General features: G+C 42.4%; 1 protein-coding gene across 6 annotated transcripts in view; it reads left to right on the plus strand.

Annotated features, from left to right (window-relative positions):
• CCDC171 (coiled-coil domain containing 171) overlaps nucleotides 1-20,727 on the plus strand; it is a 432,482-nt gene that overhangs the window by 178,196 nt on the left and 233,559 nt on the right. For all 6 annotated transcript variants that reach the window (XM_090038740.1, XM_090038741.1, XM_090038744.1 and 3 more), the window contains 2 exons: nucleotides 6,646-6,791; nucleotides 15,374-15,428. In XM_090038740.1, coding sequence (XP_089894866.1) covers nucleotides 6,646-6,791; nucleotides 15,374-15,428 — 201 coding nt within the window. The remainder of the gene's footprint in view (nucleotides 1-6,645; nucleotides 6,792-15,373; nucleotides 15,429-20,727) is intronic.

Consider the following 20,727-nt stretch of genomic DNA (forward strand, 5'->3'; position numbering starts at 1 on the left):
TGGTACTAATTTGTATAATAACATAATTAGATCTATATAAATATCACAAAGACAAGGGAATGTATATAGTCTTTGCAATGGCTCCTGGCACTGGAAATGTAGCCTCATTGATCAGCCTAGCAATATTTTCTTCCACTGTTGTTTTTTATATTACCATAGCATTTGGAGCCATCCCCAGTCTTAGGCCAGGACCTCATTGTTCTTGGCACTCTGCAAAGATACAGCAAATACCTTTGTACAGGAAACCCTTGCCATTCGCAGATTTGCAATTTGCAGTTTGGCATGTTCACAGTGTGAATATTCAAATCCACACTCTCTCCCCACGCATGCTGTCGCCCTGCACACTCTCGCCATGTTGCCCTCCCCCACTGCCACCATCACGCTACTGCCACGCTTCTGACATATTTGGGGATTTTTGTATCCCCACTTTGAAGCACTGCAGCCTCAATTCTGCTTCTTTAGGGGTGCCAGTCTTTCATCCTCCCTTTTAACTGTCCTTCTGCACGCGACCCTTTACCAGACTAACGCAGCCAATACAAGCTGCAGCAACTGATTATAGCTGCTTATGTTAGCGGAGGGTGGGGGAATTTGGATAAAGGGGCACATGCAGAAATGAGAAAGAGGGTAAGGGCTAAGATTGTCTTTGTGTGGCCCATAGTTTATAGAAGATGTACTAATGGCAAAGTGTGGATCTGGGGATGGAGGAATACAAAGTAGCTGAATTTTTCATTTCCCTGCTTTTGTGAGTTTGTAAGAAGCCATTTTTGTGTGATTTATATAGACTCTAGTGGCTTTTCAAAGATTCATTTGTATCGATCAATTATCTACATTGCATCCATCATGGAAAAATGCATGTTAAAATGAGATCTTACATCCTACAGACAGGACTCATAATGTAAACATTGCCACTGGCTTCCTTTGCCATCTTTGTAGTATACTGATTTGTGCTGTTGTAATACGGTTCAGATTTCTGAAGTGAATTGATTTGGCTTTAGCTGAACTCTCAATATAAGTTTCCAGTGTTAAGCTGTTACATGTGCTTTTCATGACTTTAAGCTGCATGGTAGTCAGTTTTCTCCTTTAAAAGACTCCCCAATGATTGGTTGAATAAAATGCTTGCACATGAAAAGAATAGCAATGTTAAACTTTGTTGTTGCTGTTCACAATTTAAGGATTTCTAGCTCCTAAGAATGCAGGTTTTGCAGAAACAAAATTATGCTTGGATATTCTAATGCAGCCTACGTGCAACCCATGAGATACTTTCTTCTATGCTATTAGTTACTTTGCTGTTACCACAAGCAAAATTGCATTTCACATGTAGTTTATGGGAGGAAAAAAAAACCCTGAACAGCCCCTTCCTTCCACAATCCTTGAATCAAGTACCTTCGTCAAAGGATTGTGATAAAAAACTTTCTGGTGATTTTTGGTACGTTATAGTTGAATGAACTGGATGATGTGAATGAGCAAATGACTACATAAACATCTAAATGTAATTAGATCAAGAACAAATTGGACTTTGTTTTATAAGTTTTCTTTATATATATCAGTCTGCTTCAAAGTGAAAGCTCAGCATCTTCATAAAGCCGTGTAATGCACTCTGTGTGCAGGCTTTTTTTTACACCTCCTTTCTTGTTATCGTATTCCGCCTTAACTTTCTAACAATTGAAATTTTCCACAGCAACTTTTCAAGATAAATGTACTATCAGGCTTTGAAATTTTCTTATTTTTGTAAATATTAAGACCCAGGGAGCGAAATAGGGGCTATATTGTGGATTAAGTGAAATATCTCAAGGCTGCGCTTTTCTGATAACTGAACCTGAAGTGACCTTTCTCAGACACAATTACAGAGCTGTATGTTTTTCCTTTAATTTCATCAGGGGTTTAATTAGTATACAAATAAAACTTCCCTTATCTTCCTTTCTACCTAATTGGCTTGTCTTCGCTTATATATGAAGTATGTGAAAGTGGGCTGTAATTAGGGTGACCGTGTTAACCTTTTTTTCTCAAATGTACTGTTGCCTAAAGGCCTCAAGGCCTAAAAACGGTGCTTTGGATTATTGCTTTGCAATCACTATGGCTGTCCCATAGGTTTTCTCATGAGCAGAAGGGCTTTGGGTGCTGCAGGTTCCCACTGCTTAACAGGATCTTCATTCTTCTCCCCACTAAATGTTTATTGATTATCTCACTGTTCCACACTCAACCTCCAACAACTTAATATCAGGTGACAGTCAGGAGAGTTCTCCAAGTAATTAGAGTTGAGCATTGGGGGAACAATTAGGAGCAGAGTTATTAAACTTGATTTATCCTATTCTCTCCTGAACAGTTTCTTGGATATCAGAACATCACACTTTCACAATCTACCCTGGTTGAGAAATTAGTGGCTAACCTGCTGCTTATCATTGTTGCCTTGCTGCCTTGAGGCACACCCTCTTTGTTTCAGTCACTCAGCTGGAAATATTAGAGTCCATAAAGTTTATCAAGGGTTTTAACTGGATCAATCTGAAGAAGAAAAAAAAGGAGAGGCTTAGCAGCCATTACTTTAAAGCACTGCAAACAGTATTCAAACAGTTTTAAAGGTTTCACTTTAATCCAACAATGGGAAAGAACTTCAAAAACAAGGTTCAAATAGTATCTTTACATTATCCATTATATTTATGTGTTGCAGAATTTATGATAAATCATATCACCAAATAGTTGCACACCTCTGCAGATTGCTTTGCAGTTGTTCAAAATAATAAATCAGCAGTGTGGTGAGACCATTAGGTTTGCCTTTTAATGTGTTCACTGTGTCACCAGCCAGTAAAGGTGTGGCCACGGTCTGTGGATAACTGCATCTCTGTCCTTGGTTCTAAGTAACTGTTACTAGCTATTAGGCCTCATGCTTCTGCCTCTCTAGGGAGGAATCCCATGACCCTTTCACTCTTAGATTTGGCCCAGGGGTACAGTACCCGTGTATCAGTTGTGATTTATTTAGCATGTCTGTGACTAGGTACAGCTACTTGGGGTCAGGAGCTGTGACCAGTGGTAAATGCAGTGAATCCAAAGTACATTTTTTAAAACCCAGTATGTATTTTAACAGTAGGGCAACTGCCTAACAAAACCCAGATTGTTAAAAATAGAGTCTCATGATCTCAAGTTCACTTCATCAGATGCTGTGAAAGGATAGCATAGAGCAGTGTATGTAGTAGAGTGAGTGATTTGAATACAAAAGGTGGGAAAAGAGGAAGGAGAGGAGCCTAGGCTTTGTGCTACCCAAAAGAGAGGCTTTTATGGCAGTGGTGTATAATTTCAGTTCTAATGTAACATCAGCTTAATAGCACAAGCTGACTTATGAGAATTTTTTTAAGGCATTCACATGACTTACAGTATGGAGACATATATATAAATGAAGGTACTTGTTCTGAAATTGTAGTACACACTGCATTTAAGTTCTGTTGCCAGTAGACATTATTTCAGTGTTATACTTTGCTCTTTAATATCATTTGTTTGAAGCAGCCTTGTCTGGCACTGTAAAATAAACAGGGTTATGGACTCTTATTAGGTCTAAACTTCTTTTGGATAGGTTATAACATTACTGTTCTGCAAATTTTTCTAAGATGTTTGTGTATACTCCTCTTAATACATATTTGCAGTATGCAATTAATATATTCATTGATACAAGCTACACAGAACGTTCCTAACGTGGAGTTAGAACATACATTGGGAAGTTCTTTGAATTTGCAAGTTATAGGTCATTATAAACAAATGTTTACCTTATTTTTTATGAAAGAAATACTCCATCTATTGTAGCAGTTTTTAAGTCCGAATATCTTGATTGATAAATTTAATTCCTTTTCTGTTTTAAAAACAGCTGAGTTTACAATAAGCTGGTGACCTAATAAATCTTTTGAAAATGATGTTTTGTGTTTCATAAATTAAAAACAGGGCATTCTAAGCAATACATTTTGTACAGGGAAGACATTTTTGTAACTTGAAGATCAAACAAATTCTAATAGAGAGGAAGGGATTTTCTTTTTTGAGGAAAGCATAACCACCTGATTATAAGATTTATCATGGGTGGATCTAGGATTTTAAAAATGGGGTGCAGGAGCAGTAACTGATGCTGCTCCCAACTACCCCCCACACCAAAACCAGGGAGGGCAGACCATATCGTGGAAGCAGGAGCCAAGAACTTCTTAAAGTCAGTGATTCAGATAAGAGCCTCATTCTCTATCCCTCCTGCTGTTGGAACCCCTCCCCTCCTGTCTGACTATGGACAGGCATTACACATAAATCGGTTTAAGTGATCAGAAACTGATTTAAACCTATAACAGAACAGAAGTTCTGTGCACATAAACCAGTTTAAAAATGGCTGAAACCAGTTTCAGATTAACGGGGTTGAATGCAGTATCAGATTTAACTAATTTGAGTCAAACCAGTTTATGCAATATCTGTCCCACATCCCTTCCTGATTTAAGTTTAAATTGGATTTTTGAAGCTAATCAACAGGTAGCTGATAATGTGCTTCTATTCCTTCCTTGGAAAAAAGGTGTTTAAGAAGAGCTTGAACTAATGAGAGAGGCAGTTGGTTTTATTGATGGGCTGATAAACACTAATAACTCCCTGTGTAACTCCCTGCTGTATAACTCACTGCTCTGTTATCAAGACCAAGGGGGTGGGGGAACCCTTCCCTAATCAGAGTGTACTGCTGGGGCCTGACCACAGCCTCCTCAGCTCAGTACTGTGGAAGGAGCTACTGTAAGCATGTGCCTGCATTTCTCCACTCCAGAGGGGATGGCTGTTTAATTACAAATTGGTTTAGCCTAGCCAGGTTAGACTAACCGGCAAAGATTGAATCAATTCAGGCTCAGGTTTTTCGAGTGTCTGTCCCTAGCCACTGTGGTCAGCTGCAAGTCCTCTCTTCTCCTGTTCCCCATCTGATTGCCCTCTCTACTTATGCCTCTGGGCATAGGAACGGGCAATGATTACCTGGGAGGATTGGGCAGAGTTGGAAAACCCACTCACCATCATTGCTGCTGTCTGTGACTCAGTTACTAGTTGAGACAGGAGTGGCTGTAGGGCTTTCCCTGCCCCCAGGTCAGATAGGGACAGCAGTAGTGGTAGGTGGGAAAGTGGGAGAGTGAAGAGGAAGAGTTGTACCTGCTGAGCATGGAGGGGAAGGAAGGGAGTGCTGAGAGCAGAAAGGGGGTCAGATTCTTAGTGATGAGGTACTTAAAAGCCAATGGCTTCTGCTCCTGTGCTGTGGTACAAAAGGGGCATGCAACTGTGACACTGTATCCTCTCTGGATCAGGTCCTAGGAACTTTTCTAGCTTCTGTTCTTAGTTTTGCTCAGAGTGTCACCTTGGCCAGAATCTTAATCTTCCCTTCCTATTTGTAATTTAGAAATTATTTACTTTGTTGGCATGTCTTAGGCCTGATTTTCACAGGAGCTGAACATCCATATTTCATGCTGACTTCAGCTGGAGTTGCAGGTACTCACTGGTTCTGAAAACTATACCTTTAACCCAGTGACATGAGAGCTTTTGATCGTAAAAAGAAAGGCACTACATCATATTTAATATAAATATTAAAAGTCCTGTTATTACATAGAACATATCCTTCATTTTCAAAACAGTACACAAGAACTTAGCTTGGCCTTTGCATAACCAAAGTTGCCCGCTTTGCTTTGAGAAATGTTACGGTAAACGTTGTATCTCATAAAAGAATGTTTGAAGCCAGGTTATATTTTTAAAATATGTAAAGACACAAGACGAAGAAGAAATAGGCATAAACAAAAATACACAAAGAGTATATTACCAAAGTGTGCAAGCAGATCAGTAATGGCTCACCCCTAACAATCATACAGGAAAAAAAGAACTGGAAGTCAGACTTGAAAGATGTTACAATCAAGGTAGAACATTTTGGCAATATTAGCATGTATAACAGAAATAGTGAACATCTCTGACTATAGTTTTTCTATCCATGTTTTTTGTTCAGCTTTCTGTGCTACTTGTTTTCTGTTGAATTAATCTGAATTGATTTTAAGCATTTAATGTTAAAGCTAAGTAAGAGATTGTTGTGTATACATTGGGGAGCAGAAAAATGCAAAGTATTTTGGAGATCAGAAAAGTCATGCAAAATAGTCAAAATATCGCAAGGTGATGTTTTAGTCATAACTTGAGATGCAGTTACCACTGAGTTTGTGCCCTAGAAAAACAGTTGGGTAGTTCTTTTGATAGCCTTGGAGACTCTCCTCTTTTCTGAAATGTGAGTAATATTGCCAAATATATTACTTCTGAATTCTTTTCTTTCTCTGAATTTTTTGAAAGTATTTTGTAAATACATAGAGCTTTTAAAAAAATACCATATTCATCATATTTTCATGTGCTTAGAATGTAGTATTTTTAAGTACTTATAACACTTTTGAGTCAACAGATTGTTTTATAAATGTTTTACAACAGATATAAAAGTACAGTGCACTAAACATTAGATTTCTGTTAGTAAATAAGTAATGTATTTGGCAGAAAATTTGTAAAACCTTGGTATGTAATGGCCCAAATCTACTTCACAGTCAGTCTGTATTCCTCTTTGTTTAATAGCCTGTGGCATAAATTGAAGTTAATTATCAGGGCTGACAAGTACCTCTGCTTTCTGTCTGCTTGCAGAGTCTCTCCGAGGCAAAGATGGAGCTGAGAAGAAAAGATCAATCTCTGCGTCAGCTCAATAGACATCTTACCCAGCTGGAGCAGGACAAGCGTCGACTAGAAGAGAGCATCCATGATGCAGAGAGTGCCCTCCGCATGGCAGCAAAGTGAGCACTGGGACCTTGGGGAGATCACTTAAAACAGACAAAAGATCAATTTTTACTTTCATGCACAGGGCTTTAGCCTTGGATAATGCAGAGCTAGAAAACAAAAGTATAGCTGTCTTGCTTTGAAATTCAGTGATATATCTTCTAAGGAGAAAACTTAGTTCAATATACTAAGTGTATATTTTATATAATAATCCCATAAAATAAAAAATTTGTGTCCTGAAATAGCACCAACATTTTTGTTTGCCTGTTATTTTACAATTTGCTAACATATCTTTTGCAGCATCTGAAGTCTAATGCATGTTAATTTAAGAAATGAGATGGCTTATTTCCATTGTTTCCATATCATTCTTGCACAGGTATGCAGTTTACATTTAAGCATTTAAAATAGGCCAGATATGAAGGTCAATGGGAGCCATTTTTTTACTTCAGTGGCCTTAAGCTGAAGCCATAAGTCTATACAGAGATTTCTCTTTTTATGTAAAGATGTTGGAAAAATTTGGTAACGACTCCTGAGATCCACGGTCTAAAGTAGTTTCCCTGAATTTAGTTGGGCTTGACTACTCCCCAGCAAAAACCTAACATTCACAGTACATTACTCTATTTCTTCATGTACAACATGCCCCAGAATATAATACGCAGCTTGTTTTTGAAAGACAGAACAAAGGAAAAACAAGATTTTTCTAGTGTTATAGCTGTATAGAGCAGGGATTGAACCTTATCTTCAGCTGATTCACACTCGCTTTCCTGCTGAAACTCTACCTGCTTCTGAAAACTGGTATCCAGGGTAGAGTTATGATTTTGAACAGAGCTAAAGTCATCAGGGCTGTGAAATCAGAGGAGAGAGACCAGGAACAACTAGCAGACAGTAAAATAACCCCAAGAAAGATTAGCTTGATTAGTGGAATATGAAGACCATTGAAAAGGAGAGATGATACCGGTAGAGTGAAGAACTATAAGCCATTAATTCAACTGACTGAATTGTAATGTCTCAGCTGCTGCACCATGGATCAGGAATCAAAGCAGGGTTTTTCTGTTCTGGGCAGAAAATCAACTTACCTGCCTAATACGTGCACCCAAATTTTGGGTAAAAGGTGCATATTGTATATGAGAAAATATAGCATTTCTTGTTATACTTAGTCTGAGTATTTTTGGTTCATGATTAGTAACTCATTAGGTTTTATTTTTAGGTATGCTTATAGTTACATGCTTATAGTATGTTTGACTAGTGAAAAACAAAACCCTAGGGAATTTTTATCAATTTATTCATAAGTGCATATTATGAATAAGATAAAGTGTTATTTTGCAAGATTTTTCTTATGGGATGTGCAGCAAGATAAGTGAATGAAAACAATTTTGGGGGGATTTGTTTGGTTTTTATGCTTTATTTATATTGAAATAAAAGGTTTATATTTTCTTAGATGCAGACAGTTTTGAAAACTAAATTATTCCTTCCTATGACAGGAAAGACCTAAACCAAGAAGAACTTTATCATATTAGTTTACCTATTTATCATAATTGATTATTTTTTATTTTTATGAAAAAACCAGTGCAGAAAAGTATTTTAGCTTGCTTATAAAAATAGTATTTTACAAACCTTTTCCCCAGACTGAAATATTTTTGCTGTGCCTCTCTTGTTGCAGATATAGAGGCAGTGGGTGTATCTACATGTGAAATTAGGACGATGCGATAAACTCTGAAGCAGTTTGCACTGGAGTCAGCTGTTCCTGGGTGCAGTGTCTACATGTGTGCCTGGGGCAGCATCCATTTGAGCTAGGACAGAGCAAGCCACTGGTTGGCTGTGCTGACTGGATGCAACGTACGCCCCTGGTCACTGTCTATATGTGTATTTTGACGTAGTAACTGACTTCCATCAGATAGTAGTGTCTCCAAACAGTTCTATCCAGGGCTGTGTGAATTAGTATACTGTGCCCTAATAGCAGCACACATGTGTAGACTGTGTCACTTTACTGCAGAGCTAATTAGTCAACTTGGCAGTAAAGCACACATGTAGATGCACCCAGTGTAGATTTAGTCCACTTTCTTGAAAATCCCTTTTTCAGCTCATCTCCAATCTCAAGTAAGAGAAGATATCAGGTACAAACAGATGTCACCCTTTTGCCACCATAGAAATTTTTATGGCAGCACAAGTAAACGGGCATCCTAGTCTCTTCAAATGTTTCAAATACCCCAAAATGTTGCTGTGACCACAGGTAGTCACCGTTTGTAATGCCTTATAGGAGTAGACTTCTGTTTTCTTATTGCATGATGTAAAAATTCCCCTGCAGGGTGTGCTTGCACAGGCATACCCTGGGAATCCCTCTGCAGTAGGTTTCTGCAGTGCATGTGTCAGGCTGCTATGCCCTGATTTAGGATGGGTGTCTGCAAATAGAGGAACTTTGAAGGAGTATCTCACTGCTGCACCCCAACTCTGGAGGGTTTCCTCCACTTACAGATGCATACCCGAGTCAGGTGTGCAACACTCGGGGCTATTGTCTGGCAGAATCAGGCCCTTGAAGCCCTGGGAGCAGCAGGGGCCCAACCCTGCAGGACAGCAGCCCTGGGTGAGGTTTGTAAACACTAATGAAGTGGATCAACTGTGCCAGGACACATCCCAGCATAGCTGTTCCTCCTCCAAAGAAAACATACATTTAAACCCAATCAAGGAATAGAAGGAGACCTTGCATCTCTTAGAGCTAAGGACAGTACAACTGGTCTCTAAATGAAAGGTGCCCAGGGGCCTGGTCTGTTGTTTTCATACTAGGAATAAAATCAGAAAGAAGTCCTGATGATTCCATACCTCAAGTAACTAAACAGTTGCAGGATCAACCACCATGGGCATTTATACACGTGCTCTGGGAGTGTGGGGGGGAGTGTGCGCCACTGCGTCTCCTTTATCAGTATCCCCGCACTTAAGTAGGTAGCAGTGGGGTACTTTTTAACTAAAACTCATTCTATAAGCTTTAGTTAAAGCACTCCCAACTCCATCTTTAAGTGTGGGGTCACTGATACATGAGATGCTGGAGTCTGCTAGTACAGTACTTACCACGTTTCAGCAGATTTGATTTAATCAAATCCTCTCTAATGTGCTGTAATTACAGTGTGTTTTAGCAGCCTCGCTGCTCATGTATAGGCATCCTAAGGGACCTTTGATGGCAGCAGACCTGGCGGAAACTTATCTGTGCATGCTCCAGTTTCTACTAGGTGACTTTTAAGGGAGCATCTTCCTGAACTTCACAAGAAGTGATCCAAAACCTGCTTGCTGTGCTGAGACATACCTGTTGATGCTGACCTTAAGCAAGAACTTGTACTGCCTATCAGAGAATAGAGTCCATCTGGGGGTCAGAATAGAGACAAAGAAATCTGGAGTCTTCTAAAACAAGGAACAATTCTCCAGACAAACCACTGCAGGTGGAGGTGAAGATCTCTGCTTGCTGCCAGAAGTCACAAGTCTCCAGCTTCCACCCTCTTGGATGTCCATGTCCTCTCTTTTCTAGCACTGTCTCTGGCATTTCTTCCTCCACAGTCCTGGAGGTCTCCTCCAGCAGCAATTGATGAACTTGTCATGATGGAGGATACTTTGGAGCCTTGCCACCTCCTCCTGGAGCTCTCTTACGTGTTCCCCAAGAGATGCCACCAGGAGGCATAGTGGGAGTGTGTGTGTGTGTGTGTGCGCGCGCGCGTGTGTGTGCACGTGTATGAACTATTCCTTTTTCATTTGCTGCTTCTATTGAAGAAACTCATCTTTGCATTTTGAAGCAGTGCAGACATTCATCTGGAGTCAGTCTAATCTCCCCAGTTAAACTTCTAGGGCTAGGCTGCTCCAAGCTATTTTTTTGCAGAAAGCTTACACGCCCACATGTGCTTTCAATGTCATTTTCATGTGGATTAGCCTAATGGAGTCTCAGTAACCTATAGAGGAAACATATACATTGTTTTAGGGTTTACAGTTGATTTTTTTTTTTTTTTGGCCCAATGCATGTATCAACTCATTTTGTATTCCTGAATCAGTTCATGCTCTTTTCTCAGGTTAGCCTGAAAGTCCTGGTATGCCAGTTTGTGACTGTATTTTAATCATCTATTTGTTGTATAAAGGAATGAAATGATCACTTCCTTTGTGCTTCCAATCTAAAAGGTTGGCTTCTTTGATGATGATTTTGGACCTGGGTTCAAGGGAGGATCTTTTCACCGTATCAGAGGTGGTCAACTGGGAGGGTATGTGTACGCCAGGTATACTTGGACCGGTCCTAGGTGGTACATGTGGGCGGGCAGGGACAGAGTGCCACCACCTCCCAGGAGCTGGGCTGGGGCAGGGCAAGGGCAGTGGCACCCCTTTGCAGGGCAGGAAAGCTCGCACACAGTGGCCGCCACCTCCACACACCAGCCCGGTGAGCTTCCCCACTCCACAGAGGGATGCTGCTGCCCTCACCCCAGCCCAGTGAGCTTCCCTGCCCCACCCCGGCCCTGCTCCTGGGAGGCAGGAGTGAGGGGCTCAGGTTGTGTTCTCGTTGATCATTTTGGTCAAGGAAAAGGGCAGGAGCAGGTACATAGTGCATATCAACACTTGGCTGTGTGGGTGGTGTTGCCAGGAGGGCTTTGGCTACTTAGACCATGAGATTTTCTTTCAAGAAAAAGCATTGCTGGGAAGAGATGGGATCTACCTGATGAAGAGAGGGAAAAGCATCTTTGCAGACAGGCTTGCTAACCTACTGAGGAGGGCTTTAAATTAGGTTCCCCAGAGGATGGATACCAAAGCCCTAGGCAGGGGTGGGCCGCCAGTGGCTCTGTGGCCACATGTGGCTTTTCAGAAGCTAATATATGTTTCCTTGACTCTTTCGACAAGCACACAGTGACCAGCTTCCATAGCTGTTATGTCACATCATTACATATTACTGTGGCTTTTTGGCAATGTACATTGCTACATTCAGGCTTGTTCTCAGGCTGAGATTGGCCACTCCTGCCCAAGGGTATGTGGGGAAGTGGGAGACCTGGAAGAAGAGCAAGCAGGAAGGGGCAACAGGGGAGGTGCTCTCATACTTCCTGAGAAATCAACTAGTTACCTCAGGTGCCTGTAAACAAATGCATGGAGCCTGAGAAACAAGCAGAAAGAATTGGAAGTCCTCGCACAGTCACTTAACTATGATGTGGTTGGAATAACAGAGACTTGGTGGGATGGCTCGCATGACTGGAGCATTGTTGTGGACATGTGTAAAGTGTTCAGGGAGGACAGGCAGGGGAGAAGAGGAGGAGGAGTTGCACTTTCTTTAAAAAAGCTACATGGTTGTTCAGAGCCCCAGCAAAAAATTGGAGATAGGCCTGCTGAAAGTCTCTTAGTTAAGGTTAGAGGGGAGAGCGACAAGGGTGATGTCGTGGTGGGGGTCTGCAATAGACCACCAAACCAGAGGGAGTGGTGGATGAAGTTTTCTTCAAACAGCTAGTGGAAGTTTCCCGATCACAATCCCTGGCTCTCATGGGGGACTTCAGTCACCCTGACATCTGCTGGGAGGGCAATACAGCAGTGTTCAGGCAATCCAGGCAGATTCTGAAGAATGTTGGGGACAACTTCCTGGTGCAAGTGCTGGAGCAGCCAACTGGGGGCCATGCTCTTCTTGACCTGCTGCTCACAAACAGGGAGGAATTGGTGGGGAATGTAGTAGTGGATATGGCAACTTGGCAACTTGGGCAGCATTGACCATGAGATGATTTGAGTTCAGAATCCTGAGGAAAAGAAGAATGGAGAGCAGCAGAGTAAGCACCCTGGCCTCAGAAAAGCAGACTTTAACTCATTTAGGGAACTCATGGGCAGGATCCCCTGTGAAGCCAGACTGAGGGGGAGAGGAATCCAAGACAGCTAGCTGTACTTTAAAGAAGTCTTACTGAGAATGCAGGACCAAACCATCCCAATGCACAGGAAGACTAAGAACTATGACAGAAGACCAGCTTGCTTTAACAGGGAATTCTTCAGTAAACTATGTAAAAGCATTGCTCAGGCATGCAGGGATGAAGTCAGGAAGGCCAAAGCACAATTGGAGTTGCAGCTAGCAAGAGATGTAAAGGGTAACAGGAAGGGTTTTTACAAGTATGTTGTTAGCAAGAGGAGAATCAGGGAAAGTGTGGGTCCATTACTGAATGGGGGGGGGGGCAACCTGGTGAGAGAAGATGAGGAAAAGGCTGAAGTACTCAATGCCTTTTTTGACTCAGCCTTCAGAGGCAAGGTCATCTCCCAGACTACAATCCTGGTGATCAGGAGAGGTCCTGGATCATTGGAAAAGGAAAAACATAGTGCCCATATTTAAGAAAGGGGAAAGGGAGGATCCAGGGAACTACATACCAGCCAGCCTCACTTCAATCCCTGGAAAAATCATGGAGCAGATCCTCAAGGAATCTATCCTGAACCACTTCGAAAAGGCGATTAGGAACAGTCAGTCTGGATTCACCAAGGGCAAGTCATGCCAAACCCACCTGATTGCCTTCTAGGATATGTGTGGATGTGGGGAGACCAGTGGATGTGGTATACCTTGATTTTAGCAAGGCTTTTGATATGGTCTTCCATTACATTCTTGCAGGCAAACTAAAGAAGTACAGGCTGGATGAATGGGCTGTAATGTAGCTAGACAACTGGCTGGAGCATCGGGCTTAGAGGGTAATAATCAATGGCTCGATGTCTAGTTGGCATCTGGCTAGTTTCTGGTGGAGTGCCCCAGGGGTCAGTCCTGGTGCCAGTTTTGTTCAGTGTCTTCATCAGTGACCTGGAAGATGGCATAGCGTGCACTCCCAGCAAGTTTGCAGATGATACCAGGCTGGGAGGAGGGTAGGGCTAGGTTTTAAAGTGAACTAGATAAAGTGGAGGATTGGAAGATTGGGCCAAAATAAATCTCATGAGGTTCAACAAGGACAAGTGCAAAATCCTCCACTTAGGATGGAACAATCCCATGCACCAGTACAGACTGGGTGCTGACTGGCTGGGCAGCAGCTCTGGAGAAAAGGACCAGGGGGTTACAGTGGACAATATGCTAAATATGAGTCAGCAGTGTGTCCTTGTTGCCAAGAAGGCCAACGGTATACTAGGCTGCTTTGATAGGTATGTTGCCAGTTAGTCCAGGGCAGTGATTATTCCCCTCTATTCAGCACTATTGAGGCCACATCTGGAGTAATTGTGTCCAGTTTTGGGCCCCCCGCTACAGAAGGGATATGGACACATTAGAGAGAGTCCAGTAGAGGACAGCAAAAATGGTGACGGGGCTGGGGGACATGACTGCTGAGGAGAAGCTTAGGGAACTGGGATTATTTAGTATAGGGAAGAGAAGACTGAGAGGGGATTTAATAGCAGCCTTCAACTACCTGAAGTGGGGTTCAAAAAATGGTGGAGCTGGACTGCACAGAACAAGGAGCAATGGTCTTGAGTTGCAGCAAGGGAACTTTAGGTTAGATATTAGGAAGAATTTTCTCACTAGGAGGGTAGTAAAACACTGGAACAGGTTACCCAGAGGTGGTGGACTTTCCATCCTTGCAGGTTTTTAAATACCCAGCTGGACAAAGCTTTGACTGGGATGATCTAGTTGGGATGGTCCTGCTTTGAGGAGGAGATTGGACTAGATTGGGGGTCACCAATCTTTTTATGCCGAAGACTGGCAAACTGTGGGCCAGCAGTGACCAGCATACTCAGCCAACCCTTTTTTATACTGAGTATAAAAAAGGATTGCCTGCCGGTCCACAGTATGCTGGTCACTTCTGGACTTCTGGTCTGTCAGCCAAACCTCCTGTGGACCAGCAGCCAACCCTTCGCAGCCCGGTATCAGGCTGTGGCCAGTGGGTTGGGAGCCCCTGGACTAGACGACCTCCTAAGGTCCTTTCCAACCCTAATTTTCTATGGTTGTGATTAACAAAGTAATGTATTCAGATACAAATGGAGTTTCATTTCATAGTTGGTATGGTTGGAAGGGACCTGAGCAGATGATCAAGTCCAACCCCCTGCCATGGAGGAAATGGTCATTCTTGTTACTCCAAACTGAAGAATATCATGGTACCAACTTAGTACAGTAGTTGGCAGAGGTCCCCAGTTTTTCTTCTCAGTGGAGAGGATCTTCTGTCTTAGGTATAATATATACATCCCAGTGTAGTTTATCTGAGCCTGACAGATTCATTCAAATTGAATTCTATGAACCCAACATACGTTTCTTGAATGCTATTGAAAAATTCCTGGTCTTGCTCAGATCTTTCCATCTTCTCAGTACATGAAAGTGAAAGGACACACCTGGTTATCTAGTGACACTGCTATAATACACTGCAAGCTTGACCTTCTCTGATTCACACAAAAGCATCCTTCTTCTGGAAAGATGCTACAAATGGTAGTCTGTATATTATACAAGTTTACGCAACTATGAACACTTCAGTACTGAATGCCAAAAAGGGGAAGCACATGAGAATATGACTGAGAATGAATAGGGTGTTACAAATAAGTTTTTGTTTTCTGAAAAAAGAACTGAATCATTGATATGATACTGTGATATTGTTGGTATAAAAGTAACTTGTGCATTAGTAAAGTCTCCATTTTTATTAACAAATATTTCTCCTTTCAACAGAGATAAAGAATTAATTGCTAGTTACATGAAATCAGTGGAAGCCACCCTTCAAAAGGTAATTTAACGCTTTCCTTCTAAAGTATCTTTGTATCATAGGTTACGTTGAACTTTTAGAATTGCTTATTTTTGAAGAGGCTAGTGGTGGGAGTTATTAAAACTGTACAAAGGTTTATATATCTTTATAAATAGAATATCAGTAAGTTCTCAGTTTTGACTATGTTCACCTCCAGAAAGCATTCAATTCAGTAGAAATAAATATAAGGATACTGTGGAAGACAAGTATTCTATTTTTTCTATGCAAGTCATTGCAAATTCTTTCCCCAGAATACTATTTATGCTTGCTAAATTAAGACATTATTGATTGTTCAAACTGTTTATAATTGCTCCTAAATTATGTATGTAAGTATGGAGTGATACAGAGTCCAAGAAGGGCATGTACCACATAGGCATGAAGTGTGTTTGGCTTCAGACACTCTTTAATCTTAAGATCTAAATAAAATGGGCTTGGAGCAGGGGGATACAAAACACTGACCCATAATCAAAGAATCATTAAAAAAAAAATTAAATTAAATAGTAATCTGTAAAAGTGACCCTTTTTGCTTTGTGGTATTTTGTTTCATTGCACTGTCATTTTGTAGACCAGCAAAACTGAATACATTTGGTATATTTGTATTTTTTTTTTAAATCAAACTTGGGTAACCTTGTTTTATGAGTGTTTTCCCTACCCAGCCTACCTCAAGCAGTGAAAAAAATAAATGTATGTCTGTTACCATGGGATGATCATTTCCATTGTCATAAAATAAAATATCTCCATCCTGCTACATGTGAATGTTTTTTAATATACAGTATCTTCTCACATACAGAATACACTGTATATATGGTAAGAACAGTTTCTGCTTGTTAAGGGCAAAAGTGAGAGTAAAATCCTATATGCAAATTGTGGGGAACAGAATAGTGAGCAGGCTTTGCTCCCTACCTGCTGCAACTCAGTTACTACAAGAAAAGATCTTTTTTGCTCCTTCCTTCTCTCTGTCTTTCCAAGGTATGTATGAAAATGTGGTATACTTAAGAACAAAACTGCTTATGCTTATTTTGTTCCAAATCCCTTCTTAAAACTCACTTAGGTGACGGTTATACTGCTGTTAGTGTGTACCTGCTTCCTCAAACTGACCAGTAGTGTGTCTTCATTTTCTTGTACTCCTCTCATTTTATATCTAGCTTTTGTTTCTTGCCTGATACTTAAATGGTAAGCTCTTTGGAGAAGGACCATCTTTTTGTCCTGTATTTATATAGTGTCTTGCACAGTGAGCTTCTAATCCTGGATACCACTAATAGAAACTAACCAGCATTTTAAATACTCCATTTCCCTGCAAAGGATTGCCTTTGCGTATCCCTATCACAGAAGTGTTATGCCTCTGTACTCCAAATACCAGAATCTAGGAGCATCTACCACATGAATACTCTTTTATGGACCTAAATGTTTGGTGCAGGCTTATATAAATCTACACCAAACCAGGTAGTTTCCTCTCTATCACTATAGCGAGTAGATGAGGGAACTGTTGCTTTTTGAGAGTTTGAGGTTAGTAGTATTTTTTCTTATTTCTTGAAATACAACTTATTACGGTATAAGGTTACCTGGAAGATCATTCTTATTTGCACCACATGGGAGAGAGCCCATGAGAAAACATTTTTACCAATGTTCCAGCTTGCTAATGAATATGTAGCAAATTCCAAATTTGTCCTTTTGGGCCACCAGTCTGACAACATGAAAAGACTGTATCCATTGTGATGTAGACTAAAACTGTAGGATGTGCATCATCACTACAATATCTATGCATCTCTTTACAGCATATATATAATGTATGGCAATATTTACCCCCATTGTAGAGATGAAGATATGCTATAGACATAAAATGCCAATCAAGATACAATGACAAAAAGTAATCTTTACATTTCTGCTAGTACAGGTGTTTCTTTTGGATTACTCTGTTCCAAACAGAAGAAAATATAGGGGTGCCCCAAGAAAGGCTTTGGTAGGCTTTCCTCTTACTGCTTTACAGAGCCTAAAAAAACCTAGTCTGTTGGTGGGGGAGTTGCTTACATTAAGCCCTGTGGATGGGAGGTAATACTTTTGTATTCTTCCTATTTTGACACCCTGTAAATGAGCCTGAAGATATTGTTGGTGACAAGGTCATTTTCCTGGGCGACTTCATTGGCCAGGTTGGACATGACCACAAAATCTGGAGTGGAACTATAGGCAAGAATGATATGGGGAAGGTCAATACCAATGGTATCCTGCTCCTGACCAAATTCGCCCAACACAGCCTGATCATGATGAACACAGTCTTCTGCCAGAAAGACCAGCTTAAGACCATGTGGAGGCATCTGAGGTCGGAGCACTGGCACTTCTTGGACTACATCATTGTCCAAGGTAGAGACCTGAGGGATATGCTTATCATGAGGGCCATGAAGGGATCTGAAGACTGCTGGATGGACCACTGACTTGTGCACTCAGTGATGAACATCTGCCTGGCACCAAGACACTGGAAGACCCAGAAGGCCGCCTGGAGGTGGCTGAACGTCACAGCTCTGAAGGACCCTGGACAGCAGGAGGAGTTCCAGGTCTAGTTGTATAGTGCACTGGAGCAAGCCCATACCACTGATGACATCTCCATCCAGGCCCTGACATCTTACACCTCGGCCCTGACAGCTTACACCCCAGGGTACTCAAGGAGCTGGCTAGCATCATAGCTCAGCCCCTGGCATGGATCTTCGAGAACTCCTGGTGTTCTGGTGAAGTGCCCGAGGACTGGAAGAAGGCTAGTTTGCTGGATCTACTTTCTTCCCCTATCTTCAAGAGGGGAAGAAAGTAGATCCGGCAAACTACAGGCCCATCAGCCTGATCTCTATTCTGGGGAACGTCTTAGTAAAGATTATCAAAGAGGCCATTCTCAACAGACTGGCTGATGGCAGCATCCTGACAGATGGCCAGTACAGGTTTGTTGCAGGTACGTCTTGCTTGACCAATCTTATCTTCTTTTACCATCAGGTGACCTATCACCTGGGTAAGGGAGAGGAGATTGATGTCGTATATCTTGACTTTAAAAAAGCATTTGATCTGGTATCCCATGATCATCTCTTGGCAAAACTGGCCAACTGTGGCCTTGACTTCACCATGATCTGCTGGCCAGGGAATTGGCTCCATGGTTGGACCCACAGGGTGGTGGTTGATGGAAGTCAATCGTCATGGTGCCCTGTGATCAGTGGGGTTCCTCAAGGCTCTGTTCTTGGGCCAACATCTTCATTAATGATGTGGACATTGGTGGCAGAAGCAGACTGGCCAAGTTTGCCAACAACACCAAACTCTGGGGTAAAGTGTCCACACCTGAGGACAGGAGGGTGATCCAGGCTGACCTGGACAGGTTCAGGAAATGGACAGATGAGAACCTGATGGTGTTTAACACCAAAAAATGCAAGGTTCTCCACCCTGGGGGAAAAAAACCCCCACAGCATGCTTATAGGCTTGGCAGTGTTACGCTGGCTAGCACTACAGATGAAAAGGACTTGGGGGTCACGATTGACCACAAAATGAACATGAGCCTTCAGTGTGATGCTGCAGCTAGTAAAGCAAACAAAATGCTGGCTTTCATCCATAGATGCTTCTCAAGCAGATCCCAGGACGTCATTCTCCTGTTGTATTCAGCCTTGGTGAGGCCACAGCTGGAGTACTGCATTCAGTTTTGGGTTCCACAATTCAAAAAGGATGTGGAGAAGCTTGAGAGAGTGCAAAGGAGAGCCACGCTCTCTGATCAGAGGTCAGGAAAACAGACCTTATGATGAGAGGCTGAGAGCTATGGGACTCTTCAGCCTGAAAAAGCGCAGGCTCAGGGGTGATCTGGTGGCTGCTTATGAGTTTATCGGGGTGCTCACCAGAATCTGGGGGAACGACTGTTCACCAGAGCGCCCCAAGGGATGACAAAGTCAAATGGTCACAAACTCCTTCTGGATCATTTCAGGCTGGACATAAGAAATAACTTCTTTACAGTCTGAGCCCCCAAGGTCTGGAATAGACTGCTGCCAGAGGTGGTTCAAGCACCTACTTTGAACACCTTCAGGAGAAATTGGATGCTTACCTTGCTGGGATCATATGACCCCTGCTGACTTCCTGGCCCTGGGGCAGGGGGCTGGACTCAATCTTCTGGGGTCCCTGCCAGCCCTAATGTCTATGAAATCTATGAAATCAGGCACGCTGGCAGCAACTCAAGTCTGTTGTCCAAGATGCATGCACCCACACAGTTGGGTTTGCATCACAATGAAACCAGGACTGGTTCGATACCAATGATGCTCAGAACTGTGATCTCCTCAAGTGAAAGCATGCAGCTGTCATTGCCTGGCAAAGCCATCCACGATCTCGATGAAGCCTGGCAGCGTACCACCAGCTGAAGGCTGAGGTCTAGTGACGCATCCGTGACATGAAGAACAACTGGTGTGTAGAGAAGGCATGTGTGATCCAGGATGTGTAACTTCTTCCAGGCTACCAAGACAACCTATGGACCCAGCTCCATTGGACAAAACCTCCTCCAATCACAGGATGGCTCCTGGCTCCTCAAGAATGATGACACCATCAATCTGTATTAGAAGAAGCATTGGAGGGAGTCCACTGTAACAGAGGAGACCTTCCAAGCCATCCCGCAATGCCCTGTGGTGGATTTCCTTGGCAATTCGCCAACCATCGGAGAGCTGAAGTGGGCCATCCAACAGATGAAAACCAACAAAGCCTGCAGGCCAGATGGTATACCCACAGATGTCTACCATGCTGGTGGCTTCTGGTTCACATCATGACTCCACCAGCTTGTCCTCCACCTTTGGGACAAAGACAACATCCCCAGTGATCTCAAGAACCTGACCCTTATGACCATCTACAAGAAGGGGGAATCTGACTGTGGGAACTATGGGGGGATTTCCCTCCTGTCTATTGTGAGTCAGATCCTGGCCTGCATCCTCCTGAAACGCCTTTGTCTTGTTGCTGAGGAGATCATTCTGGAAATCCAGTGCGGCTTCTGACCATCCCAGGGCACTGTGGACATGGTTTTCATTGCCAGGCAGATCCAAGAAAAATGTCGGAAGCAAAATCAAGAATTGCTCCTTGCCTTCATTGACCTGACCAAGACATTCAGTTCCTTAAATCGAGAAGCTCTGTGGACTGCCCACTGAAGTTTATCACCATGCTGAGACTTGTGCATGATGATATGACCGCAGCCATCCTGAGTGAAAGATCTGAAATGGATGCCTTCCGCATCCAGACCAGGGTCAAACAAGGTTGTGTCATTGCCCCCACCCTGTTCACCATCTAC

The sequence above is a fragment of the Crocodylus siamensis genome, chromosome 3, assembly GCF_052110815.1.
Source record: "Crocodylus siamensis isolate JL-2025a chromosome 3, ASM5211081v1, whole genome shotgun sequence".
Classification (NCBI taxonomy): domain Eukaryota; kingdom Metazoa; phylum Chordata; order Crocodylia; family Crocodylidae; genus Crocodylus; species Crocodylus siamensis.